General features: G+C 53.6%; 2 protein-coding genes across 6 annotated transcripts; both read left to right on the top strand.

Annotated features, from left to right (window-relative positions):
* Positions 1–1,823: 1,823 nt before the first annotated feature.
* LOC127296024 (E3 ubiquitin-protein ligase SDIR1) lies at positions 1,824–5,742 on the top strand. 4 transcript variants are annotated; one of them, XM_051326045.1, is made up of 9 exons: positions 1,828–1,936; positions 2,020–2,346; positions 2,476–2,533; positions 2,631–2,683; positions 2,793–3,021; positions 3,114–3,249; positions 3,450–3,501; positions 4,682–4,798; positions 5,408–5,742. In XM_051326045.1, exons 2-9 carry the CDS (start codon positions 2,266–2,268, stop codon positions 5,531–5,533), a joined length of 852 nt encoding a protein of 283 aa, XP_051182005.1. In that variant the 5' UTR covers positions 1,828–1,936; positions 2,020–2,265; the 3' UTR covers positions 5,534–5,742. The 4 variants fall into 4 exon arrangements, with proteins under 4 accessions (XP_051182006.1, XP_051182003.1, XP_051182005.1 ...); XM_051326044.2 differs by having other exon boundaries at positions 1,830–1,936; positions 2,014–2,346; XM_051326046.1 differs by having other exon boundaries at positions 1,824–2,346; positions 3,453–3,501.
* A 119-nt stretch (positions 5,743–5,861) lies between these two features.
* On the top strand, positions 5,862–9,626 carry LOC127296023 (uncharacterized). Of its 2 annotated transcripts, none has more exons than XM_051326042.2 (3): positions 5,862–6,328; positions 8,629–9,227; positions 9,322–9,626. In XM_051326042.2, exons 1-3 carry the CDS (start codon positions 5,994–5,996, stop codon positions 9,384–9,386), a joined length of 999 nt encoding a protein of 332 aa, XP_051182002.1. In that variant the 5' UTR covers positions 5,862–5,993; the 3' UTR covers positions 9,387–9,626. The 2 variants fall into 2 exon arrangements, with proteins under 2 accessions (XP_051182002.1, XP_051182001.1); XM_051326041.2 differs by having other exon boundaries at positions 8,623–9,227.
* Positions 9,627–26,629: the final 17,003 nt, after the last annotated feature.

Genomic DNA, 26,629 nt, shown 5'->3' with positions numbered 1-26,629 from the left:
GGCGGTACATTAGCATAGGTTCACCCACACAACACTTATCAAAACAATGAAGATTAATCAACTATATGAAGCGAAAGCACTAGACTAAATTCCCGTGTGTCCTCAAGAACGCTTGGTCATTATAAGTAAACAAACCGGCTTGTCCTTTGTTCTAAAAAGGATTGGGCCACTCGCTGCAATTATTACTCTCGCATTTTACTTACTTGTATTTTATTTATCTGCTATATCAAAACCCCCTGAATACTTGTCTGTGAGCATTTACAGTGAATCTTTCATCGAAACTGTTTGTCAACACCTTCTGCTCCTCGTTGGGTTCGACACTCTTATTTATCGAAAGTACTACGATACACCCCCTATAGTTGTGGGTCATCACGCACCCGATAAAATAAAGAGAAGCAGAAGTTATGATTTCAAAATATAGAGTGCAGGAACAATGCAAGTTGAGCCTGCAACCAAATATAAATACTCGACTATAGCCTCGGGGGCTACTCCCATCGGGAGCGCTAGTCGCGCACCTGATAAAATATACATAGGAAGAAAGTGACAAGACAAAATATAAGACGAATACTTTTTGTCGTACATCTTCGAGTTACATATAACTCGTCATGTACTCTCATCAGGAAAACATATTATCACTATACGATTCGAGAAAATTGGCAATTCCAACAGCCGATAAAGGTACTCGACAATATATTGCCAGAGCGCGTCCGCCATGGTAAAATCTCTGGATGCCGTAATGCTTTACGAGGGCAAGTCCCCAGGTTCTGTCCTGTGTGGCGTGGTATCGCACCTGAATGCGCTCTGCTACCTTTTTCCGTGTCAACAGACGCGAAGGAAAATTCCTAGCGGACGCGCTATGGATCTTATAAAAATGATTGGAATTCGATTCACGAGTAAGTCCTAAAGCGGCACATTTCGAATTACGCCAGTATTCCGGAGTCATGTCCAGGGGCTTGACTTTGAAGTAGGTTTTTGCGGGTTTGACACGAGAGCAGTTAACCGGTACCTAATCCGTCAGATGAACCAGCCCCATTTACCATTATCCCTGTACAAAATATGTATACCCCGAATAAATTGCTGTGACAATCCGAAATATTTATGAACTAATTGTATAATGGAGATTTTACTCGACTCTACAATTCAAGCAAAATCTCGGGGGCTACTGACATAGGCATCCCGAATGGGCATGCCGAAGAAGGTACCCGGGGTTTATTAAAATGCCCACGACCCGAAGATTGCAAAGCCCGAAAGCCCAATAAAGCATCGACTTGGAAGATGGAGATAGATTAGAAAACATAGAGATTTGTAATTGTACAGGACGAACTCAAAGAGTCTCCCGCTGTTTGTAACTTGTACGACATGAAACCCTCGGTCCGCCTCCTATATAAGGGGAAGTCGAGGAAGAAAGAAAGGATTGATTTCATTGTCAACATAACCCTAGTTTTTAGCAGTTGAACACCTTTTCGGCTGAAACCTTCGAGATTTAGTTGCCCTCTACTTTCCGCAAAACACTAGTCTACAACTTGTAGGCATTGACAAGTTAATACCTTGTTACCTAGAGTGACAAGTGTGCAGTAATATGTAATTTGGTGGGAGGGTAAAACGGTCTAAAAAATATTGTTGACTAAACTATTTGGCAAAACCTTAGCTCCATTATTATTATGTATGAATATGGATATAGATATAGATATAGATATAGGGCAACTAAAAGCAGAGTAATAAGATCATAATAGGATGGACGGTCTGGATGGAGCCACGCACCTTGCACCGCACAACGCACACGATCTGAAACTGCCAAAAGAAAAAGAAAAAAAAAATGCCTTTCTCGCTCTCCATCTCTTCTCCTCTCCTGCTCCCCCTTCCCCCATTCCAAGCCGCTACCTTGGCGTCCGCGCGAGCAAAACGCCGGCTCGAGAGGCCGCTCGTCTCCGATTAGGTGCGCGCCCTCCTCGAAATCGCGCTCCATTCCTCGAATCCCCCAATTGGGAACCCTGAAATCGCGTGCCGTCGCAGGCGAAGCTTCCGGAAGCTTCAGGATTATCCGGGCGTTTTCCGCGCCTGGGCCGCTGGGATTCCGGAAATTACAGTTTCGGTTGGGGCGTCGCTGTCCGCCGCTTGTTCGATTTGCATCCTCGGTGCGCTCGTCGGCTTCAGTGACGTTGCTGCGTGGGCCTGCCGAAGTATTTGTTGGCAGGAAAGGCGCCGCTTTGAAGGAACACATCTTACACCTGGCGGTAGTGGCGGTGGTGCTGGCCGGTGGACGCCATGAGCTTTGTGTTCCGCGGCAGCAGGGCTGACATCGAGGCCGGTGGCTCCCCGGGGTTCGCCCCGGAGCGCCGTGCCATGGTGAGTTCCTCTCCTCTTCATCCCCACCTGCATTTCTGCCTGAAATCATTCTTTCGGCATTTTCAACCTAGAGTAGATTTGGTGCCCTAGATATCTGATGATTCCACCCACGTGTGTGCTTGTGTGTAGCGGATTCATGCCGGAGGCCGGCCGGTGAACAGCAATTCCTTAGCTTTTCTTGTAACAGGTAATGTGGGTCTGTCATGTGTACTACTGGTATTGCTAAGCTGTTAATAATTTGTGATTTTAGTTATATATATGGTTGATTGTTTCTTATTGGGCAGTTCTTGTTCTATTCATGGTACTAAGCTCGCACCAGATGTCTCCGAATTTTATGGTAAGTTGTTCATGCACAACGTAGCGATGTACGTGTTCTTATGCTTACGAAGCTTGATGGCCGATTTCATAACTTTTGTCGGATTGCTCGGAACTGTCTGTTCTTGTAGCTTTGGCTGGTGTTGGGTGTGTTCCTAATGGCCACCAGCCTTAGGATGCTGGCCACGTGCCAGCAGCTCCAAGCGCAGGCGCAAGCACATGCTGCAGCCGCCAACGGCTTCCTTGGACGCACTGAGTTGCGGGTGCATGTCCCGCCAAGCATAGCCGTTGCTACGAGAGGCCGGTTGCAAAGTCTCAGACTTCAACTTGCTCTGCTTGACCGCGAGTTTGATGATTTGGGTACATTGTACACTGATACTTTCTGTTGCTCTAACTGGTGTTTATATTGTTTCGTGCAAACATATCACCACTCTTGGATCTTCTGCTTGCAGATTATGATGCCCTTAGAGCTCTAGATGCCGACAATAGTCCACGTGCTCATTCTATGAGTGAAGAAGAAATAAATACTCTCCCTGTTTTCAAATACAAATTTCAGGCGCAGCAGGCAAGCACCGCTGCCCAAAAAAGGCAAGATGAGTTATCCTTTTTGGGTGCATTATGGCAAAAAAAAATGATTATAAGTGCCTTCTTTCTTCAATTTGTAACCCGATCAATTATAGCACAATAGGGGCATGTCCTACTGAGTTCCTCAGGGAAATAAGTAACGAACAATATATATCTTCCTGCTTCTAGAGAGTGTAACTGACTGCTTAATATTTTTGATGCAGTAGTGATGGACCATCTGTACCGCTGGTTTCCTCTCCTGGATCTGGCAAGGAGGTAATGAATAAATGTGTTTCTTTGATCATATTCCTTCTATAAAGCTGCTATATATCTATCTCCATTTTGGTATCACTAGACAGCAATGTAGCTTGAGCTTGACTACATGTTCTTTGGGATTTCATTATAGTCAACTGTGGTAGTAACAATCACACCGTTATGTGTAGGAATATAGGATTATGCTATATTGAGATATATGGAAGTTATTTAAAGAGGAAAGAGATAATTTAGAGTTAAGATATCGGATCTGTATCCTTTAGATTATTACTTAGGGGGCAAGTAAGTCATCCTCTATAAGGGACATCAGATGTACCAACTGGGAATCAACGGAGACGAATATTGCCGTTTACTTTTTTTTATCTACTTTTCAGTAATTAGGGTTTAGTTTCTTACAATTTGGTATCAGAGCCATCTACGATGGCGGCAAAGAAATCAAAATAGAGGTTGTGGAGCAGATGAAGATCATCGCGAAGCAGTTGGAGAACCTCAATCGCCAACGAGAGAAGCACCAGGTGTTCCTCAGCGGGCTGGTGCCGCTTGACAGCGCTCAACCGCCACCAGTTTCCTTGGATGCAGCAGCCACACATGACGCCACCTCCACGTCCCTCACAAACAGCACCTCTGGTGCCCCCTTCTCTAGCGGGGGAATTGCCACCGCCGCTGCCGTCGGAACTCTGCCCGCTTGCCACAGCTGCCCTCTAACATCAATCTAAGCCAGTTCGCACCCCCACGATTTGTTTTCAATCTAAGCCAGTGAACCAATAGTCGTCAACTTCTTTTTCCACCTTCAGCCATCTTCTTACTTGCCACAGCTGCCCACCTTACAGCTCAAATCCAATCCCTCCCCAATTCTGCCCCCACCTACCAGCAGCTGGTGCAGCTAACCCCTTCGACAGAAGGGCTGCAGCTTGAAGCAGTGGAGGTAGAGAAACTACAAGGAGGAGCGGAAGTAGTGCCACATCCTCCAGCAGCAGGGTCAGAATTAGTCAAGAAATATCATGTTTTGCGACACCCACAAAGGGAGAATATTGTTGTTTACTCTTATATACTTTTCAGTAATTAGGGTTAGTTTCTTACACAGACAGCTCTTTTTTTATTATTAAGCATGTATCCTAGCACTACCACCTTGGTGGGCAGCACTTCCTGTTTTAATTATTACATATTTGCATTTTTTGTGCAGAAAAAGCAAGATACAGATGGAAACAGCATAATGCCAGAGGATGAGTTGACGTGCAGTATTTGCTTAGAGGAAGTTGTTGTGGGTGATCTATTGAGAAGCCTGCCATGCTTGCATCAGGTAATTATCATATGATCATCTTACAGTTGTTTCCTTCATTTTGACAGCAGGACTTAAATTTCTGTCGTGGAGGACAAGCTAACTGTAGTACTATTGACGGTGGCAGATTAACTTAGTTGAGTAGTTGACATAATGCCGGTGAACATCATATAAGCGTGCTAGGAAACCGAAACTGAGTTGCACAATGCATGCATGATTACAGTGAGCAATGAATATGAAGTTTTAAACTCATTCCTTATACAGATATACAAATAAATATTATACTTACGATGTTCCACACTTCCACTTTGTTGGACACTTCCTTTTGTGCACGATGCTGCACCACTCTGAATGGCTGATAATGTTACATCCTGCTAAATAGCCAATTGCCACATTATTTATAACTGTTTCACCGATTTACCTTATTTCCGAAGCACTTTCATACCAGAAATGTTATGGACATGGGTGGTGAATCTAATAAGTAATGACCAATAACCATCGTGACTGCTTTATCGCGCTCCTCCCACGCCTTTGAAGGAGGATAGCTGATGCACTCTGCTGCCTGCGTATTACTACCGTGTGTACATGATTGACTCTGCAAGGTTGACCTGACCTACATTTTGCTCGCAGTTTCATGTGAACTGCATCGACCCATGGTTGCGCCAACAAGGAACATGCCCGGTCTGCAAGCGCCAGGTGAGCGACGGGTGGCAGGCGGCCAGCGAAGTCGAAGTGGACGCTTCTTACATGGTGTAACCTAACATGAGCTTCAGGCCTTAACCTGATAGTACTAGTAACAGAAAAAAAACCAATGGAATTGGGAAATATTAGGTGTCTAGTCGTGCCGAGAGCTCCTGTATACATGAGATGTTCCCAGCTCCTTCCTCTCCGATGTTTATGCATCCAAAGGCTACTGATATTTTCTGGTTGAGTTTAATTACTCTGGTCGATGAGCTAGCAGCCTATCTCTGCTGTCAGAGCGTCAGATGATACTTTGCTCTTGGACTTGGTCTATGAGCTACTGATTTGCTCCAATGCTGAGGATTGTCATCTGTCATCGAGTTTCAGCTGATGTTTTAGCTGCTGGGGAGATCCACCCTGTTGGAGCCTTTGGATCTGCGATGGGCCGTCGTATTCCGTCGGGAGGCGAGCGGATGGGCTTCCCGTGCGCGTCACGTGGACACCAGGATCTTCTGTGATTGGAACCTCGAGCTCAATGTTCAAAAAAAAAACCTCGAGCTCGAGCTGTTCTTGTAGACTGATGAAAAGCACGCACTTGCATCCACACGCCACAGCGGTTTCTTCATGCAGAAAATCTCGGCCGAACAGAGCCGATAGTAATCCGTGGGCCCCTGGTGACATTGCGGCCTACTCCCTCCACTCTCCATATCTTAATCAGAACACAACTGAAGAAGCTACAGCTGCCCATCCCTCTCCCCTCCCTTGGCTGTCTCAAATGGATCGCGGCGGAGCTGGTTACGGGATGCCCGGGAAGGAGGAGCAGCAGGCGGCGGGTTCCACCAACCAGAAAACCGAAAGCTTCGAAGGCTGGTGAGTGAGGCATCCTCTTTTCCTCTCCTCTATCATGTACTACCGCCGTACCGGCCATACGCATGGCGCTAGCTCGTTCTGCTACTTTGCCTGCCATGAGTTCCTCTGCTTTTTTTACCTTCTGCTTTGGTGATCAAGCGAGAGGTTGAGGTAGGGTAGTTCGATCAGTGCGGCCAAGCTGAGATCTCTATGGGGGAAATGGGGAATCTTTGCTACAGTAGCTACAAGACTATAATTATCGAAAAAAGAAGCTACAATACTATAACCCATAGTCTTGCAGCAAGGCCTAATGCCAAATTCAAGTTCAAAGCGAAGTGTTCTGCGTGTCTCTCACTGTGTGCCGGCTACCTAATTTGTGTTTGAGCTCACGATTGAGTGGATCAGTGAAGTGCGGTTGATGTTCGGGAAGAACAGCTGCGTGGGGTTTGTGACGCCGGTAGCTGCAGCAAGGTTAGGCAAAATTTGTATTACGGTGGATAACAGAAGACAGCACTAATAAGGTGGAGTTAAGGAAGGGTGCACCAAAAGGAAGCTGTTAGCTTTCCCCATTGAACAGCTAGCAGATAAGGTTTTCCATTTTGGGTGTTTGTTAGTTTCTCCATTCCTTTCGTTTTGCTTCTCTGGGAAGGGATGGCAGTTGACACTTTGTAGTACTCCTACCTAGTAGTACTTCATAACTTTATTATTGAATCGTTGTGTGCATGTAGGTTAGCCTGGTAACCGCCATGAATCTTTCATGGTCTGGATGAGATGTCCAGACCATGAAAGATTCATGGTCTGGATGAGATGTTGCCGCATTGGTATGGTTCGTTGTGACTACGCAAGCAGTGGAGAACAGAGCGTCGCTCTGGTGGCTGGAGGTGCGGGAGTGCACGCAGCCCGCCCCAATCGGGTGCTAGTGCCTGGGTGGTCTCGTTTTTTTGACTACGCAAGCAGTGTGATGTCCGAGGTGCGGTCCTAAGATACTTGAGTAATATCCTCCCAAATCTTAACCAAATCATCCTGTGTGGATCAGATGTTGATCGATCAATCATATATTGGTAAGAAAATCATGTAACCAGAAAAAAGAAGTTGTGTGACTTCGAGGTGCATGAACATGATGTAAGCAACAACCTGAACATTATACTAGAACGAATAGGATAGATATGGATTAATATGAAAAAGTGAAATTGGAAAATTGTGGTTTCAATGCGTGCCATTTAGATTTTGTACATCTCAAACATATTCTAGGGTCTTAACGCTTCAAGGCAGGGAGCAAAACATGAACAACAAATTTGGCCAATAACAATAACCTTCTTTGGTGTTATGCTTCCACCTAATTGCACATTTAGGGCGGACTTGCCTAATAAAATTCTGTTTATTTGTGATTTATTGTAAGCCTTGTTCATTTAAGCTCATTTTGCGGTTGCTAAACTGTGATGTGCTTGACTTATTTTATAATATGATGCTGAAAAGTACCCATGAAGGCATAAAAGTATTTGGTAGCGTAAAGGTAAAATAGGCAAAAGAGTGGTTGAAAATGCTGGAAGAATATCAACCAGGGTCAGCATCCTCACGCAAAGAGGGAGGCTACAGTAGCAGTATATATTTATTGGAACCTGTGGAGCGAGCGTAACAGGCATATTTTCCAGGGCATCGAGTTGCAAGCTCACATTGTTGCCGACAAGGCCAGAATGGACCTTGCGATGTATAGACAGGCTCATCGCAGTCGTTCGAGTTAGTCCTTTTCTCCTTGAGTTTGAGTCATTCTCCAGCCAGCCTGGGGTTGGGAGAATGTATGTAAAGCCCATTGTTTCTTTTCTTCTATAATGCAAAGGCGGAGCTCCCGCCGTTCAGTTAAAAAAAATCCACCGTAATTCCAGAACACAGCATTATCTTTATCAGAATTCTTGGACATGTTTGCAAAGTGGAGCATTACCAAAAACTGAAATTATAATGTGGTGGCCAAACAAAATGAGAAAATCATTGCTCAAGTTGAAAACACTGTAGTGCAGCTTGTATATTACCTTTGGACCTCCACCTCACGCTCTAAAGTTTACATTTATCCTATAAAGTGTTTTCCAGTTTCTGCTTCATGGGAATATTTTTATAAATATGTAAATGAATAACTACTACAATGGGGGAGTGTGGAAGGATGACTCAGGATTGTTTTTTCTTGAAAGTTGTCAAAATACTCTTCCTATGGCAAAATAGAGAATATTTTTTGTTGGCCAGCTGAGTCGTTAATGCTTACTGCTATGTGCAAATAAAGTTCAGGTTTGTAATAATATTTCATGCTATATTTTATTTTTTAGTTCCAGCTCCAGTAGCGTGAAGAAAATTTACCCTATTGACAGTCCAATTAAGAAACGGAAGCCACAGTATGATCTCAATGATACAAGGCTGTCATCGCTGAAATACAAGTTCCAGGACCGTTTAGCTTGGCAGGAGAATGAGACTGCAAGAACAGAAAGCTTAGGAGGCGATGGCATTTTCATCGACAAGAATTGTGACACCGACATGGTCAATGGTGTTAAGGAATTGGACTCTTGTGAGAATACACAAAGCCTTCTAGGTGGGTGCATCGAAGTCGACTCCATAAATGGAATCGAAAGCCAATCTATGAGAAAACGGGCGTCTGTATCCAGCAGCTCAAGCAACAACATTTCATCTGACGCCTACAGTTCTTTCAATAGCTGTGGCACCAAAAAGACTGCCAGCTGGGTGAGGCCACGCCTGGAGCATGATCACCCGGGTTTGATGCTGCAACCATACGATGATGACATTGAGAGGATGTATGATGTGATGAATGAGCTAGCAAATGGCGATGGTTCTGTAGATCATATCATGGATGAGAAGCTTTACTCGAACGGCGTCGACGATTTCATGATTTTGCCAGCAGGCAAGACTGGATGCCATGGTAAGTACTTACGCAGTCACGCAATTCTCGTACTTACGATTGAACCTGTCTGCTACCTATACACTAACACATTGCTTGCCGCAACAAATTTCAGGTGAGAAGAAGAAGCTAACCATCGATCAAGAATTCGAGCAGTACTTTTCAAAGCTCATGCTTTAGTACTTTTCAAAGAAGCTCTGCATCCTAACCTGTCTTGAACTAGCAAATGCAAGTCGAACTACTATCGGCGAATTAATTCTGTATTTTAACTTAAAATCTTGCCTCTGCAATGTGTATATATGTTAACACTTTCAGACCCTACCTTTAGGGGCCATCAAGTATTGGCATCCGTTGTGTCATGGGTGTAGATCTGTGCATAAAGGTACATCTGGAATTCTGATTAACGTGCTATGTTCATGTCGTGGTATCGTCACGGCATATGCCATAGGGTGGCTAATCGAAGTGGTTCCTGAGAGATCTCACGGCGGTATCCGGATGCGGGTATGGGGACGAGCGACACGGCGACGTACCCAGGTTCGAGGCCCTCCGATGGAGGTAAAACCTCTACTCCTGCTAGAGTGTATATGATGATCACACAATACAATGGTGCTCCTAGAGCTGTGTCCGGCTGCTCCTGGGGGGCTAAGGGAGACGATGGTCTCTCTCACAGGGCAGCGCTAAGGGTGGAATGAAGTGAGAATGATCGATCCCCTGCACGAGAGGGGGTAGTGCGGCTTATATAGGCGCCGGCACTTTACATATAAGACCCTATAGTTTACTGGCCGGCTTGGCCGGCTCCGGCTTCCGCTCCTTCCCGAGGCAGTGACGTCAGGAGCCGTTGAGGCCTCATGGCCTGTCCCATCCGGCTGCCAAGGTCAGCGGTATGGTGAGGAGGTGTCCCTGTCGCCATCGCCCATCGTAGAGCGCACGGATCGTCGTAGACCATGATGGCCTGTCCGGCGCGTGGCACTATTGCTCCACAAAGGCCCGCGCTTTACGGAGGATGAAGTCGGCGTGGACTTTGGGAACCCGGATCACCAACCCGGTTCCTTCCAAAGGCAAGACTCGCCAGCCTCGAGTCGGTCCGAGGTACAAACCCCCGATCGGATATGGCTTGTAGAAGCCGGCCCGCCCACAAAGATTGGCGGCCGTAGCCGTGCCGACTAGGACCTAGAGCCAGCCGGCTCCGGACCAGCCGGCCACGGCGCGCCCGGCCGCTGCTCCTCGCCGGCCTTTGCCGCGAGCCGGCCAGTGACCAGCCGGCTGCTCCGCGTCCATTGCCCTACCCGGGGTCTTCCCCCCGACATTAGCCCCCGAAGCTGGCAAGGTCCTGCGTTAAGAAGGACCTAGGCAGGTTTTCCTGGCTTCTCGAATATACTTGACGGCACTTGGAGGGGCCGACTGAGAATCTCCATTCAGCCGGCTGCGCCCTCATCCGGCTCGTTCCTACCGGCTGCTTCTAGCCGGCCGCTATTTACACTTATGCAGCTTTTGCTTTCTCGCAAGTTTTGGTGGCGTCTCCGCCTTGCTGATGACTTTTGGTCCGAGTTGAACTTATTGTCCGGCTCCGGCTTGCGGCGCGCCGGAGTCTCCGCCGTCTCTGGTCCTGCACCCGACTTGACCGGTTCTGACGCCTGGGCTCTGCCGCCGGTTCGTCTGGTCACATCAATGTCCCCTCCGGATTCGATGCGGTCGTGGGCGACGTGGTGTGGCGGTTTCCAGTAACGGCAGCGGACGTGGGGGGAGTTAATGCGCAGAAGATCCGGGCGACGTGGCCACGATCGCCACTTGGAGGCTAACCGTCCGCCGCGGTCGGCTATAAATGCCGCGGGGGAGGGTTCCGAGGCGGCCACTGCTTCACTTCATCTTCCTCGCGCTCCCACTCCTCTTCGCTCTCTTCTTCGCGCTCAAGCCCGTTGCTGCTCCGGCGAACGCCTCCCACTGGCGAACTCCGGCGAGCGAACCTCCGCCGATCCGCCGCCGCTACTCCGTCGAGCCGGCACCACGGGGCCCCGCGTTTCAACGGAGCGTCCTCAGCCGCCGTCGTCGCCGCCGCCGTCGCAAGGCTCTTCTTCGCCCTTTCGCCTCTCGTGTTCATCTTCTTCTTCTTCCTCGACGATGGCCTCCGCCAGCGGATCGTGGAGGGGCTCGTACATGCGGGAGGACGACATCGAGCGGCTGGTGCGCCTCCGCCGGATCCCGTCGTCGGTGATCACGCGGGCGCCCGGCGAGGAGACGAAGCCCGAGCCGCAGCCCGGCGAGCGCGTCGTCTTCGGCGCGCATCTCGACCGCGGGCTGGGCCTGCCGGCATCAACCTTCTTCCGCCAGTTCCTCGACAACTTTGGCCTGCAGCCGCACCATCTGCCGGCCAACGCCTGCATCCTCCTCAGCTGCTATGTGGCTTTCATGGAGGCCTACGCCGGCTTGTGGCCGGATATCGACTTCTGGAGCCGGCTGTTCTACCTCAAGGCGCAAACCACTGAGGGCCGCCTGCGGGCCTGTGGCGCCGCCTCGATCTACACTCGGCCCGGTACGCCCTTCCCCAAAATTCCAACCGTTGACTCGGTGAAGAATTGGCAAATGTCGTTCTTCTACGTGCGCAACGAAGGCCAGCTCGTCGACCGGATCAACCTTCCGGAGTTCAACCCGGTTCCTCCAGTTGGCCGGATCAACTGGAGCTACAACGCCCGCACGACGGATCCGGATGCTGAGGTGAATCAGCTCTGGGACTTCCTGGGGGCAGCCGTCGGGAACGGGCTGACCGCCGAAGACCTCCTCTGCACCATCGCCGAGCGCCGGGTGCTGCCGCTCCAAATGCGCACCCACAAGATCGGGCACATGTCCGGCCGGTTCGATCCGAACCGGACGTCCAAGGCGCTGCTCTCCAAGGCCCAGGTCGCCCACCGGGTGAACAACATCACCAAGGCGAACATGCCGGAGGAGTGGAACTACGGGCTGGCGCCCCACGACAGGGACCACCCGCCCGAGCTGGTAAGCTTTATGTCTTCGCCGACTTCCGGCTTGCGGCTGCGAGGCCGACTTCCTTTTTCTTCTGCCGACTTCCGGCTTGTTGTTTGCTCATGTTCTGTTTTTTCTAGCTCTTCGACCGCCAAAACGTCGAGGATGGCGACCCGGCGACGAGGAGATGGTCGCCGGATCACGCCGATCCGGCTGACCAAGCCGGCGACCAAGCTGGCGACGACGACCTGCTGCAGGTGCCTGACCTAGGCGGCCAGGGGGAGCACAATCCGGCCCCTTCACCGGAGCAGCAGGAGGACGAGGAGCCGGCGACGTCCGCCACGGGGCCAATCCCCGCCGTGCCCCTGCGCGCGAGGCCGCCAAGCACCACGGCGACTTCAGCGCCTAAGGGGAAGAAGCGGGCCAGCGAGCCCCGCTCTACTGCCGCCTTGGAGGCGAAGGCGAAGAAACTCCGCCGGCTGCAGCCGAAGAAGGTTCCGGAGCAGGCCGGGTGAGCTCCCTTTCTCTTTTGTTTGATTCCTTTTCTTTCCTTACTCTTTATGCTTATCTTCTCTTTGTTTGTCCGGCTAGGGCCCCCATTAAGTTTGCTCAGGGCGGCGGCTCCCGGCAAGCTCCGCGCGTCATGTCGCCGCTTCCTCGACAAAGGAGGGAATCGACGCCGCAGCCTCCATCGCGCGCACCTACGCCGCCGCCGCCTGCGGGTACTCCGCCTTCCGCAGGGGCGCCTTCCTTCGCCGTGCCGCTGGCCTCAGCGCCTGATCGCGGCACGCGGGCTGAGCCGACGCGCCAGCCGACGCCGGACGACATGTTCCCGCGCCGGACTCGTCTTCGGACCCAGCCGCCGGGGCCGGCCGGGGCATGCCGCCTTCGACCGGAGCCGGAGCCGGCAGGGCTGCACCGCCCGCGACCGGAGCCGGAGCCGGCAGGGCTGCGCCGCCCGCGACCGGAGCCGGAGCCGTGCCAAGCGTGGTGGTGCTGGATGAGAGCCCGGAGGGGGCACCTCAGCGCCGGAGACGGCTGCGCCGACCGCCATCTGCTGCCGGAGCGCCGCCACCACCGGAGCCGACGACGGGGAGCCGGCCAGCAGAGCCGGCAAGGGACGAGCCGGCGCGCCCGGAGGGCGCCGACTCGCGCGCGTTGGTGAGGACGGGAGCCCCATCGGCGCCGCAGCAGGGCCTGCACGTGGCCAAGGGCGCTATGCTTCTGCATGTGCCATCCGCCTCCGACTCCAGCCTTGGCTCGGCTGGCACTATGGAGCAGGCGTGGCTCCGCGCCGACTCCTATGAGGTGACCAGCCGGGAGGGGAACCCCGGCCAAGCATCGGTGGAGATGTTCTTCTCCAGCCTGCAAGCCAACCTCAAGGCTAGGGCTGCAGAGGTCGCAGCCAACCTCGCCAAGGTGGAGGAAGCCAGCAAGGTAAGCTTCATCTGTTTTTTTTTGATTTGGTTGTCATCCTGGTAGCCCTCCGAGGCATGGGCCGGCTGCTTGGAGCCGGTCCGGGTTTCGCCTAGCATACTGATTTTTCTTTTTTCCTTAGGCTGTGGCGGATCGGCGCACCAATCTGTACAACCGCGCCGTGACCCACTACCACAAGGCCAAGCTGGACCGGGCCGGCTTGGCTCGTGAGCTGGAGGCCGTCAAGGGTAAGATCTTGCTTCTTCCGACTCGATGTCTTCTTTCTTTTTAGTCTTCGTTGGCTGACGTTTCTTTCCGGCTGCCTCGCAGTTGAAGCCGCCAAGGTCCCGCGGCTGGAGGCGGATCTCCGGGCTGCTCGCGCCCAGTGTGCCGAGAGTGAGGAGGCGGGCCGATCTGCAGCCGCCAAGCTCAAGGTGGCTGAGGGGGAGTTGACGCGGCTGCGCCTGCTGGAGCAGAACCATCTCACTGAGCTCGCCTCCCTTAGGACGGCGGAGAAGGAGAAGGTGGAGGATCTGAGCCGGCGGCTGACCGAGGTGGAGAAGCAGCGGCTTGCGCTTCAGGAGGAGGTCACCACCAAATCCACGGAGCTAACGGCTACTGCCAAGCGCTGGACGGACGAGATTGGCGCGCTTGATCGTGGCTTGTTGGGTGAGTGCATCTCTATGTTCCCTTCCCTTTGCCGGCTTTCGGCTGTCGGCTGCCGGCTTTCGTTGGCAGCTGGCGGCAGAAACTTCTGATCTTTTCGCTATCTCCATCTTCGGGCTGGGGGCAGTCGGTTCTTGCCGGCTGCCGCCAGGCTTTTCCTTTTGTCTTAGGACTTCGAAAATTTGCATTTTTCAGCTTATTTCGGCTTCGATGATTTCTGACTTGCTTCTTCTTGCAGCGGCCTTCCCGGAGACGCAGGACGCGGCCTTGGCAGCCGTTGGCGTTGCGCGCGAATCCAGGAGGCGGGCGACTGGCGAGGGCAGCTCGGAGTACTTCACCATGGAGGACTACATGGCGTCCATGGCTGCCCGCGTCGAGCCCATCACCAAGCTTGGCTGGGAGCTCCGGAAGGCGGCTGAGGAGCTGGTCCCGATGCTGTGGCCCGGGGAGGCGGTGCCGCAAGATATCTCCCATCTCACCTCCTTGATGGAGCGGGCGCCGGATCGCTTCCTCGACTGGAAGGAGTCTGCCACGCGCGCTGGTGCCGACATGGCGCTATCCTTTGTCCTCTCCTGGTACAACGAGGTGGACCTGGAGCAGCTCGAGTACCGGTGAGCCGGCGTGGAGGACAAGCTCCCAGCCGAACACAAGACCGCCCGGCTTGCCCGAGCCAGCGCCATCGCCGACTTCGTCGACAAGGGCATCTTCATCGCGGACCCGAACCCTCAGTCTGATGAGGAGTACGAGATGGACGATGAGGAGGCGGAAGATGCGCCCGAAGACGACCCGGCAGCCGGCTCCGCTGACGCTCCTCCGGCTGGTCCCTCTTCAGCTACTGCCTAGTTTACCTGTCTCATTTGTTGCTTTTGCCAAGACAATTTATTAAATCCCCGGGATGCCGGGTGCATATGTATGAATATTATCGTCCTTTCGTTATGTCACACTTTAATGTGTTTGTTAATCATTTGTGTGCCGAGTTGCTTTCTTTCGACTCGTTCGCTTTTTCCCATCCGCCCCACTCTTTGGCTGTGCTCTTGCCGGTCGTACGTCCGACTTGCGATCCGTCACCGGATCAAGAGCGGGCCGCTGGGTGAGGCCGACAGTATTTCGGTCGAACGAGCTGAATTCGGCAATCCGGCACTTTTATGAAAAGTTGCAAGTCAACTCGCTTTTACTCTTTCCCTTAGTCGTTTTTCGCGTGCCGGCTCCCTAGGCCTTACTACCGCCAGCCGGACAGCCGGGTTGCGGTCTGTAGCTGGATCGGAAGCCGGCTGTCGGAAACCGGATCACGTTACTGAGCTGGCCGCGTGAAAGGGTTCAAGCCAATTGGCGAAACGAAGTAGAGTACGTGAAAAACTTGTCGGAAACAGCGCTCTTGGCGCGTGCTTTTTCATAGCTCACAAAAGGGATACAAGGGATACATACATTCCTGCTCTCATGTGTAAAATGGGCGGAGTAAGTTGACATTCCAGGGACGTTTAGTCTCCTCGTCAGCCTTGTCCGGCTTGTTTTTCTTAGCCTCTTGGGCATCTATGAGATAGTAGGAATCATTGCCTACTGCCTTGCTCACGATGAAGGGACCCTCCCATGGGGATGACAGTTTATGCTTTGTCCCATTGTCCCGTGGATCAGCCGGAGCACTAGGTCTCCTTCTAGGAATGCTAAGGGCTGGACCTTCCGGCTGTGATAGCGTCGGAGGCTCTGCTGGTAGATAGTAGATCTGGACGCAGCCAGCAGCCGGGCCTCTTCGACCAGGTCAACTCCATCTTCGCGAGCTTCTTTGGCTTCGGCTTCTGTGTAGAGCTTGATCCTTGGCGCGTCGTGCTCGATATCAGTTGGCAGGACGGCTTCGGCCCCGTATACGAGGAAAAATGGTATGAAGCCGACTGAGCGGTTTGTCGTTGTGCGCAGGCTCCATAGCACATTGGGCAATTCTTCAATCCAGCAGCCGGCTGCTCGCTCAAGCGGCTCCACCAGCCGGGGCCGGATGCCGGCTAGGACTAGGGATGGCAACGGGGATCGTTTACCCGAAACCCGACGGGGTTTTCCTCTATTAGGGGCCGGGTGTGGTATCTAACTTATCCCCATGGGGGTATTAACGGCAAGACATGCTCCCCGATGGGGAAAGCGGGGCGGTGGGTGTTCTAGCAGTCCCCATACCCGAACCCCGCGGAGCCCCGCACGTATCGGTAACATCCCACAAATTTAGCTTGTCCTGCTTAATTTCAGCTAACACGTATTTACGCACGTCACTAATGCTTGCTTACCTTCTGGTAATCACGTGATTCGGTGGTGTCATCGTGTGAACTATGTGAGTCAAACATAAGTACTCGTTATGTCTTATGTGTGTCAGTGTGTGGTTGTGTGACTCTACAGTTTGCACGTATTAAGTTATTTTTGAGCTTGAATTTCTAAGATATTTTCATGATTTGTCTACTATTTGTGATGGGGGTGGGGAACCCGTGGATCTGCTATACCCGGTGGGTGATGGGGACGGGGGAAAATAGTCCCCAAGGTGGGGAATGGGGGAATTTCACAAACGCGGGGACGGGGAAGAAAAGGCAATCCCCGCGCGGGTGCAGACCCGTTGCCATTCCTAGCTAGGACTAAGCCGTTAGCCTTTTCCACTTGTCCGTTGGACTCTGGGTGCGCCACAGAAGATAGGGCCATCCGGATCCCCATTTCCCCGCAATAGCGAGAGAAGATGCCTTGGGAGAAGTTGCTGCCGTTGTCGGTGATGATGCTGTGGGGGTAGCCGAATCTCACAATGATTTCTTTGAGGAATGTGACGGCTGTGGAGCCATCCAGCTTCTTGATTGGCTTGGCCTCGATCCACTTGGTGAATTTGTCAATCATCACCAAGAGATGTGTCATGCCGCCTCGCGCCGTTCTGAATGGGCCTACCATATCCAAGCCCCATACGGCAAATGGCCATGTGATGGGGATGGTTTTCAAGGCGGAAGCCGGCTGGTGTCTCTTCTTTGCGAAGCGCTGACAGCCGTTGCACTTCTTCACCAACTCTTCTGCGTCTCTGAGCGCAGCCGCTGAAAGAAACCGTGCCGGAAGGCTTTGGCCACTATGGCTCTGGATGAGGCGTGATGTCCGCACTCTCCTTGATGGATTTCCCGTAGGAGTTCAATCCCTTCAGCCGGCTCGACGCACCACTGGAACACCCCACTTACGCTGCGTTTGTACAGCTGGTGGTTGATGATTGTGTAGGCCTTGGCCCTTCTCTCAATCTGCCTGGCCTGGACTCTATCATCAGGCAGCACACCGTCGGTGAGGTAGGAGAGGAATTCTTGTGCCCATGAAGGTATGCATCTTATCTCGAATACGCTGACCAACAGGGCCTCCTGCGTGGGAGCTTCCGGATTCGACTGCATGGTCGCCGGGTTCGGCTTGCTAGCCTGCGGGTTCGGCTTGCTAGCCCCCGAGTTTGGCGATGAAGCCCCCGGGTTGGACTGAGAAGTCCCCGGGTTCGGCATGGTAGCCGGCGGGTTCGGCTTGCTAGCCCCCGACTTGGGCGATGAAGCCCCCGGGTTCGGCTGAGCAGCCCCCGGGTCAGCCGGCACGAATATTGAATCCGAATCCGGTGACGGTATAATGGACGGCTTCTTGAGAACCGCCAAGGCGATGCCCGGCGGAATGGCTTGCCGGGTTGAGCCAATCTTGGACAAGGCGCCAGCCGCCTCGTTGCTTGCCCGTGGCACATGGTGGAATTCGCAGCCGTCGAAGAAGCCGGATAGCTGCTGGACATGGAAGCGGTATGAGGCCATGTTGGCGTCCTTCGCGTCCCAGTCGCCAGATGCTTGTTGTATGACCAAGTCGGAGTCGCCGAAGCAGAGTATGCGACGCACGCCAATCTCCTTGGCCAGCTTCAGCCCATGAATGAGCGCTTCATACTCCGCCACATTGTTGGATGCGGCGAAGTGGATCTGCAGGACGTAGTCCAGCCGGTCTCCCTTGGGAGAGGTGATGACGATGCCGGCTCCCAGGCCGTTGCGCATCTTCGAGCCGTCAAAGTGCATCTTCCAGTGTGTGGAATCCGGCACAGACAAAGCAGGTACCGCATCTCAGCCCGGCCGACGAAGAAGTCCGCGAGGATCTGCGACTTGATGGCTGTGCGTGGCTCGTAGAGGATGGTGTGGGCGGCTAGCTCCAGGGCCCACTTGGCAACCCGGCCGTTGGCATCCTTGCTGCCGATGATTTCCGCCAAGGGCGCTGTGGCAACCACCTTGATGGGGTGCTCTTGGAAGTAGTGCTTGAGCTTCTTGGCCGCCATGTAGACGCCGTAGGTGACCTTCTGGTAGTGGGGGTAGTTTTGCTTCGACTGGGAGAGCACTTCGCTAAGGTAATAGACTGGGCGCTGAACCAGCTGCTCCCTGTCGGCTTCTTTGCGCTCCACCACCAGGACAACGCTAACCACTCGGTTGGTGGCTGCGATGTACAACAGCATCGGCTCCATTGAAGCCGGCGTTGCAAGGATTGGCGCGGTTGAGAGCACGCGCTTCAAGTCACGGAAGGCTTCATCCGCTGCGGTGACCGTATCGAATTTGTCCGCCTTCTTCATCAATTAATACAGGGCAGTGCCTTCTCCCCAGCCGGCCGACGGCGGCTCAAGGAAGCCAGGCAGCCGCCGAACTTCTCGGACGTCCTTGAGGCACCGCGGCAGTTCCATCTTCACTAGGGCCCTGATCTTATCCGTGTTGGCTTCTAGCCCTCGCTGATAGAGGAGGTAGACAAGGAGCTGGCCAGACGGCACGCCGAATGTGCTGTTGGCCGGGTTGAGCTTCATCCGAAGTCTTCTCAGATTGGTGAAGGTTTCTCTCAGGTCATCAAGGAGGGTAGTCGTCTCCTTGGTCTTTACAACGACATCATCCACATATGCGTGAACGTTTCTGCCGATTTGATCCTGCAAGCATTTTTGCATGCACCTTTGGTAGGTGGCGCCTGCATTTTTCAAGCCGAACGGCATAGTCGTGTAGCAGTAAGCCCCATACGGGGTAATGAACGAAGTCTTTATTTGATCAGCCGGATTCAAAGGAATCTGGTGGTAGCCTGAATAGGCATCTAGAAAAGACAACAGTTCACAGCCGGCAGTCGAGTCTATAACTTGATCTATGCGCGGCAGGGGGAAGGGGTCCTTTGGGCACGCCTTGTTCAGGCTGGTGTAGTCGATACACATGCGCCAGGAGCCGTTCTTCTTCAAAACCAGGACCGGGTTCGCCAACCAGTCCGGGTGCAGCACTTCCATGATGAAGCCGGCTGCCAGCAGCCGAGCGATTTCTTCACCGATGGCCTTCCTTCTTTCTTCGGCGAAGCGCCTGAGAGGCTGATTCACCGGCTTGGCTTCAGGCCGGACGTGGAGGTGGTGCTCAGCCAACTCCCTCGGCACACCCGGCATGTCTCTTGGAGTCCATGCGAAGATGTCCCGATTCTCACGGAGGAAGCTGGTGAGCTCGCTTTCCTATTTCTTGCTCAAGCCGGCACCGATGGTGACGTACTTGTCCGGCTGTGCCGGGTCCAGCAGGATCTTCTTGGTGTTGTCGGCCGGCTGGAAGTGAGTCGTCCCAGCCGGGTTGCCTGCAGCCGGCATGTCTGTCTGCGCGGCCTTGGCGAGGGCGACGGCGTCGTGGATGAGCTGCTTCTCGGTGGCGATGACCAGCGTCTGGGCCATCTTGGAGCTCTGCGTGGCGCAGTCCATGGAACGGCGATAGTCGCCGGCTATGGTGATGACCCCCTTGGGGCCAGGCAGCTTCATCTTCAGGTACCCATAGTGGGGCACCGCCATGAACTTGGTCAGGGCCGGCCTGCCCAGGAGCGCGTGGTAGGGACTCACGAGGTCCACCATGATACGTCCCCAACGTATCCATAATTTCTGTCGTTCCATGCTTGTTTTATGACAATACTTACATGTTTTGCTTGCACTTTATGATGATTTCATGCATTTTCCGGAACTAACCTATTAACAAGATGCCACAGTGCCAGTTCCTGTTTTCTGCTGTTTTTGGTTCCAGAAAGGCTGTTCGGGCAATATTCTCGGAATTGGACGAAATCAACGCCAAACCTCCTATTTTTCCCGGAAGCATCCAGAACACCGAAGAAGAGTCGGAGAGGGGCCAGGGGGCCACCACACCACATGGCGGTGCGGGCCAGGCCTTGGCCGCGCCGGCCTAGGGTGTGGCGCCCCCAGGTGCCCCCCTGCGCCGCCTCTTCGCCTATAAAAGTCCTTTCGACCTAAAAACGCAGTACCAATTGACGAAACTCCAGAAAGACTCCAGGGGCGCCGCCGCCATCGCGAAACTCCAATTCGGGGGACAGAACTCTGTTCCGGCACCCTGCCGGAACGGGGAAGTGCCCCCGGAAGCCATCTCCATCGACGTTACCGCCTCCATCATGCTCCGTGAGTAGTTCCCCCATGGACTACGGGTTCTAGCAGTAGCTATGTCGGTATACTCTCCCCCATGTACTTCAATACAATGGTCTCATGAGCTGCCTTACATGATTGAGATTCATCTGATGTAATCGGTGTTGTGTTTGTTGGGATCCGATGGATGATACATTATGATTAGTCTATCTATAAAGTTTGTGAAGTTATTGTTGCTGCAATCTTGTTATTCTTAATGCTTGTCACTAGGGCCCGAGTGGCATGATCTTAGATTTAAGCTCTATACTTATTGCTTAGATTGTATCTACAAGTTGTATGCACATGTCACTGTCCGGAACCAAAGGCCCCGAAGTGACAGAAATCGGGACAACTGGAGGGGATGGCGGTGATGTGAGGATCACATGTTTTCACGGTGTGTTAATGCTTTGCTCCGGTACTCTATTAAAAGGAGTACCTTAATATCCAGTAGTTTCCCTTGAGGCCCGGCTGCCACCGGCTGGTAGGACAAAAGATGTTGTGCAAGTTTCTCATTGCGAGCACGTACGACTATATACGGAAAACATGCCTACATAATTAATAAGCCTGATGTTCTTTCTTAATGCCTTTGATTCCTATCAATTGCCCAACTGTAATTTGTTCACCCAACACTTGTCACTTATTGGAGAGTTACCACTAGTGTAGATCGCTGGGAACCCCGGTCCATCTCTCATCATCATATACTTGTTCTACATGTCATTGGAAGTAGTATCAACTATTTTCTGGTGCCATTGCTCCTGTGTTACTATTACTGCTGCTGAGTTACTATTACTATTGCTCTCATATTACTGCTACTTTCACATCACCCCTGTTACTAGTGCTTTTCCAGGTGCAGCTGAATTGACAACTCAGTTGTTAAGGCTTATAAGTATTCTTTACCTCCCCTTGTGTCGAATCAATAAATTTGGGTTATACTACCCTCGAAGACTGCTGCGATCCCCTATACTTGTGGGTTATCACACCACCTCGAACTCGATTCTCTCGGTGCGGAAGTGGTCCGGCTTTCCGAACATCACCTCCAGCGTGATCCGGCCAATCGGCTGGCAGCAGTGGCCTGGCACGATGCCATGGAAGACGGTGGGGGTGGGGCGCAACTCGGCCTCCTGGATGCCCAGCTTGCGGGCGGTGTCGCGGTAGAGGATGTTGATGCTGCTGCCGCCGTCGATGAGGACGCGCGAAAAACGCACGCTGCGCCGGGTTGTGCCGATGGTGGGGTCGAGGACCATGGCGTAGCTGCCCGGCTTCGGCAGGACAGCCGGTGTGTCGCGGCGATCAAAAGTGATGGCCTGCTCTGACCAGTTTAGGTACTGGGGGACCGGCGGTATGACCGCGTTGACCTCGAGGGAACGGCTCTGCTGGCTCGTCTTGTCCTCGGGCTCGGAGGTGAAGATGATGTAAGTAGCATCTTCGTCCAGATATCGGCCATGGTGCACCTGGTTAGCCTCGTGGTGCTCGAGGTTGGCGTTCTCTGCGCCGGCTTGGCCACCCGGCCCGCCGGCTGGTGGAGGCGGGGGTGGAGGCGGGAGAGGTTCACCGCTTGTCAGCCGCTTCATGAAGTGGCAGTCGCGGGTGGTGTGGTTGGAGGGGTTCTTGCCGCTGTGGTACTTGCACGGCGAGTCGAGCATCTGCTCGAAGGTGTACTTCGGCTTCCACTGCCGGTCTTGCTTCTGGCGGCGGCTGCCGCCTGCCGCGTTGTCTGCCACGACGGCTACGTGGGCGGAGCCGTACCGGCGGTCCGGCTGGTCGCTGTGACGCTTGCCGCGGTAGTTGTCCCGCCGGCTGCCATGAGAGGCGCCCTCGGCCGGCTTGTTGTTGTCCCGCCTGGCGGGGGCCGGCGAAATGTCAGCCGGCGCCTTGTCGGCTTCCTCAACCAGCGCATACTTGTCGGCGATGGCCATCAAGGCGGCCATCGACTTGGGGTCGCTGCGGCGCAACTTGTGCCACAGCATGGTGTTGGGCCGACAGCCTCCCATGAAGAAGCTGATGGCCTGGATCTCGTGCACGCCCTCGCAGGAGTTGCGCATCTCGCACCAGCGCGTTAGGTACGCGCGATCCGTCTCGTCGGGGCCCTGCTTACACATCTCCAGCTGTTGGGGCCGGCCCGGCCGGCGGTAAGTGCCGGTGAAGTTGCTGATGAAGGCTGCTTCGAAGTCCAGCCAGCCGTTTATGCCGCCGGCCGGCAGTTGTTGAGCCATGTGCGGGCGGAGCCGACCAGCATGAGGGGGAGTAGCGCATAGCCCGGCCGCTTGTTGCCTTTGGCGATGCCGACCGCCGTGGAGTAGTCCTGCAGCCAGTCCTCCGGCTTGGCGGTGCCGTCGTACTTGGGGGTGTCGCGGGGGAGCACGAAGCCGTCGAGCATGGGCTCGTTGGCGATGCGGGGCCCGAAGCACTTTGGGCCGGCTGGAGCTTCTTCTTCCGCAATGCGGGATTCGACCAGCCGGTCGAGGCGTTCTCGGGCGTCGGCGGGCTCGATGCGCGGGCCCAGCCGGGAGCGTGCCGGCTGGAGCGCGCCGCTTGCTTCTGGAGCCGGCTGGTGCTGGCGGCGGGGCTCGGAGTCTTGCTCCTGGTTCCGGCTTGAGGAGGCCGGCTGCGGCCGCCGCCGCTGGCTGGTGGCTCGGCCGGCTCGAGCTTGCGTGGGTGGCCCGGGAGTCACGGTGCCGGCTTGGTGCCGGGGAGGCGGACTCGGCCGAGTCCCCCGGCGCCTTCCCCGTCGTTGCTCGCAGCTCCACGAGCATGAGAAGCTCTGGGGGCATTGACATACCCGGGGTCGGCCGCCTGCTCGGTGGCTGCGTTGAGCAGCTCGCCCACCCGCTTGGTCCGGCGGCGTAACTCTTCGCCTTCGAGGCGGTTCAGCTCCTCTCGCGGCGGCTTGTGTCGCGCGCATGTTCTTGTCGGGGTGTTGTAGACGGGTTGCTCCGCGGACGGAGTCGGCGAAGGAGCGCCGTCGCGGCGATCTCGGCGCCAAGGTCGCGGCCCTCGCGGTGGATCCGGCCGGCTCGGCTGGGTTCGTCGCCGCCCGGGAGTGAGGCCATGGGCGCGGTTGTACTCGCGCTGGGTGATCTCCATCCGGCGCTTAGCAGCAGCCGCTTCTTCGTTTGCTTGAGGAGGAGCTGGCGGTGCGCCTCCAAATCCGCCTCGATGGTGGTGGGGTCGGCACCGTGCGTGAGCGGGGTGCTCGCTTGCCCGGATCGCGTCCAGCCGGGACGGTGGTGGTGGCGCCTTTGGGCCCGAGCCGGAGGCGTTGGGGTCGATGTTGCGCTCCAGGTTGGGGCCGCGGGTGCGTGGGTTCTTGATGGGGAGCCTCTCGCCAGCCATCATGACTTGCACGACGGCGGGCTGGCGGGAGCGCCGCTGCCGGCTCGCGGAGGAGGGCTTGCGCAGCGCAGCACCTGCCGCGGGTAGCGCGGCGGTGCGACGGTGGCGACGTAGACGTCGTGGCCGCCGAAGGAGATGACGCTGCCGCCGGCTGGGAAGGGCCGGTCGGCGAAGCAGCCAGCGTTGTCGGCCGACGCAGCCGAGGGAGCCGAATCTCCGCATCAAGCCTGAAGCGACTCGCTCGCCGGTGGTGATGGTGAGGCCCGTCCGGATGAAGACACCGGCCGAGGATGCTGAAGGCCCCACGGTGGGCGCCAAATGTCGTGGTATCGTCACGGCATATGCCATAGGGTGGCTAATCGAAGTGGTTCCTGAGAGATCTCACGGCGGTATCCGGATGCGGGTATGGGGACGAGCGACACGGTGACGTACCCAGGTTCGAGGCCCTCCGATGGAGGTAAAACCTCTACTCCTGCTAGAGTGTATATGATGATCACACAATACAATGGTGCTCCTAGAGCTGTGTCCGGCTGCTCCTGGGGGGCTAAGGGAGACGATGGTCTCTCTCACAGGGCAGCGCTAAGGGTGGAATGAAGTGAGAATGATCGATCCCCTGCACGAGAGGGGGTAGTGCGGCTTATATAGGCGCCGGCACTTTACATATAAGACCCTATAGTTTACTGGCCGGCTTGGCCGGCTCCGGCTTCCGCTCCTTCCCGAGGTAGTGACGTCAGGAGCCGTTGAGGCCTCATGGCCTGTCCCATCCGGCTGCCAAGGTCAGCGGTATGGTGAGGAGGTGTCCCTGTCGCCATCAGCCACTGTAGCCAGTACGGATCGTCGTAGACCATGATGGCCTATCCGGCGCGTGGCACTATTGCTCCACAGTGCCCCGCGCTTTACGGAGGATGAAGTCAGCGTGGACTTTGGGAACCCGGATCACCAACCCGGTTCCTTCCAGTGCAAGACTCGCCAGCCTCGAGTCGGTCTGAGGTACAAACCCCCAGTCGGATATGGCTTGTAGAAGCCGGCCCAGCTACAGCATTGGCAGCCGTAGCCAGGCCGACTAGGACCTAGAGCCAGCCGGCTTCCGGACCAGCCGGCCACGGCGCCAGCCGGCTGCTCCTCAGCCGGCCTTTGCCGCGAGCCGGCCAGTGTCAACACCCGGGTTTTTAAGTCCAGATGCCTATTATGCCATTCATCGCAATCCCAGGAATATTGTTTTTGCGAGACATAATAGATTGATATCACAACACATCATTCATTACATACCATAATCGTCTTACAATAAAGGATCACATGATCCAGTCTTATTACAATAATAGAAGTTCTATTTATTCATTACATAACACATAGCGGAAGCGAAAGTAGCGTAGTAGTAGTCCATCTATTCCACAGGCAACTGTTGACGTCAAGAGTGATCCTAGTTGTCGTAGACGTCCTGCTGTCCTTCTTCCGGGTTCTGGTACTCCTCTTCATAGTCTGGCCATTTGAATAGCCAGGGACACAGCCATGAGTACTTTAAAGTACTCGCAAACTAATACTAAGGTAAATACTATCAACTATAGTAAGGGGGTTCTAAGCTCTAGTTTCATTTGCATAAAGCCAGTTTTATTTCATAAGCTCTTTTAATAACCAAAAGCCCTTTTCAAATAACTAACTCAAGTGGGAACATTAGTGTCATTCCCACAACTCAGTTGTGATTCAAAGTCAAAGTCACCTTTCAATTCAAATCACAAGTCACCATTCATATTTTTGGAAAAGTTCTGATGACGGAACAGTATGGCCTTTCCAATCGGTCCATAATCATGACGCGGCTATTCGAATAGGTTTAACTCTGCAGAGGTTGTACACTTGTGCCACAACAATTGCAATAGTTCGTCAGGGTAATCGCCCTGATTTATCGTACGCAGACGCGAACTACCAATCCTAACCTTTCATTTACATACTCTAGTATAGGCACCTCTCCCCATGAGCTTGGCCTCCCGGTGAAAACCGCAGTCAGCGGAACCGCACAGTGGCTTGGGCCGGACATTCACCTCATTTCACGTCATATCGTATCGTTGTGTTTGTTGTAGAGGCAGCCCTCGGCCTAACCCCGATGACGCTTGTTCGTAGGGAACCCATACTAAAGCACATAAATTTCTAGTTAAGCCCTTACCCATATTGGGTATTGTGGGGGTACTTGTAAAATTGGAATGGTATCGCATCCGAACCCAACCATCGTTGTTTTTGATAAAATTCATCAAGTCATTCACCAGTCATATTCACCTTCAAAATCTCTCAATAGAATGACTCATCATTCCAAGGTTTTCAAAGTCATTTCAAATTCACAAGTTCCCAACTAGAGTAATCACTTTTGATATTGAGCACTAGCAACTAGTCATGAGGGGTGCTAAGTATCTTGGAGCTTGCTAGGCTAAGTGTGATGCTCTTGTACTACTCTATAGTTCAACCAAGGGAATCATAAATCAAAAGGTAACTTTGATAAATAAAAACAAGTAAAGCTTGTAAAGTAAAAACTTGGGATAGGTTCATAAAGTAAAATGTAATGGTGCCTTGCTCTGGTAGAGCTTTGCACAAGGGAACCTTGCAAGAGTGTTAGCTTGCAACATTATAACTTGCATTAGTCTAGCTTGCCATAGTA

The sequence above is a fragment of the Lolium perenne genome, chromosome 4, assembly GCF_019359855.2.
Source record: "Lolium perenne isolate Kyuss_39 chromosome 4, Kyuss_2.0, whole genome shotgun sequence".
Classification (NCBI taxonomy): domain Eukaryota; kingdom Viridiplantae; phylum Streptophyta; class Magnoliopsida; order Poales; family Poaceae; genus Lolium; species Lolium perenne.
Note: the sequence above shows the minus strand (reverse complement) of the source record. Positions and strands in the feature narration are given on the sequence as shown.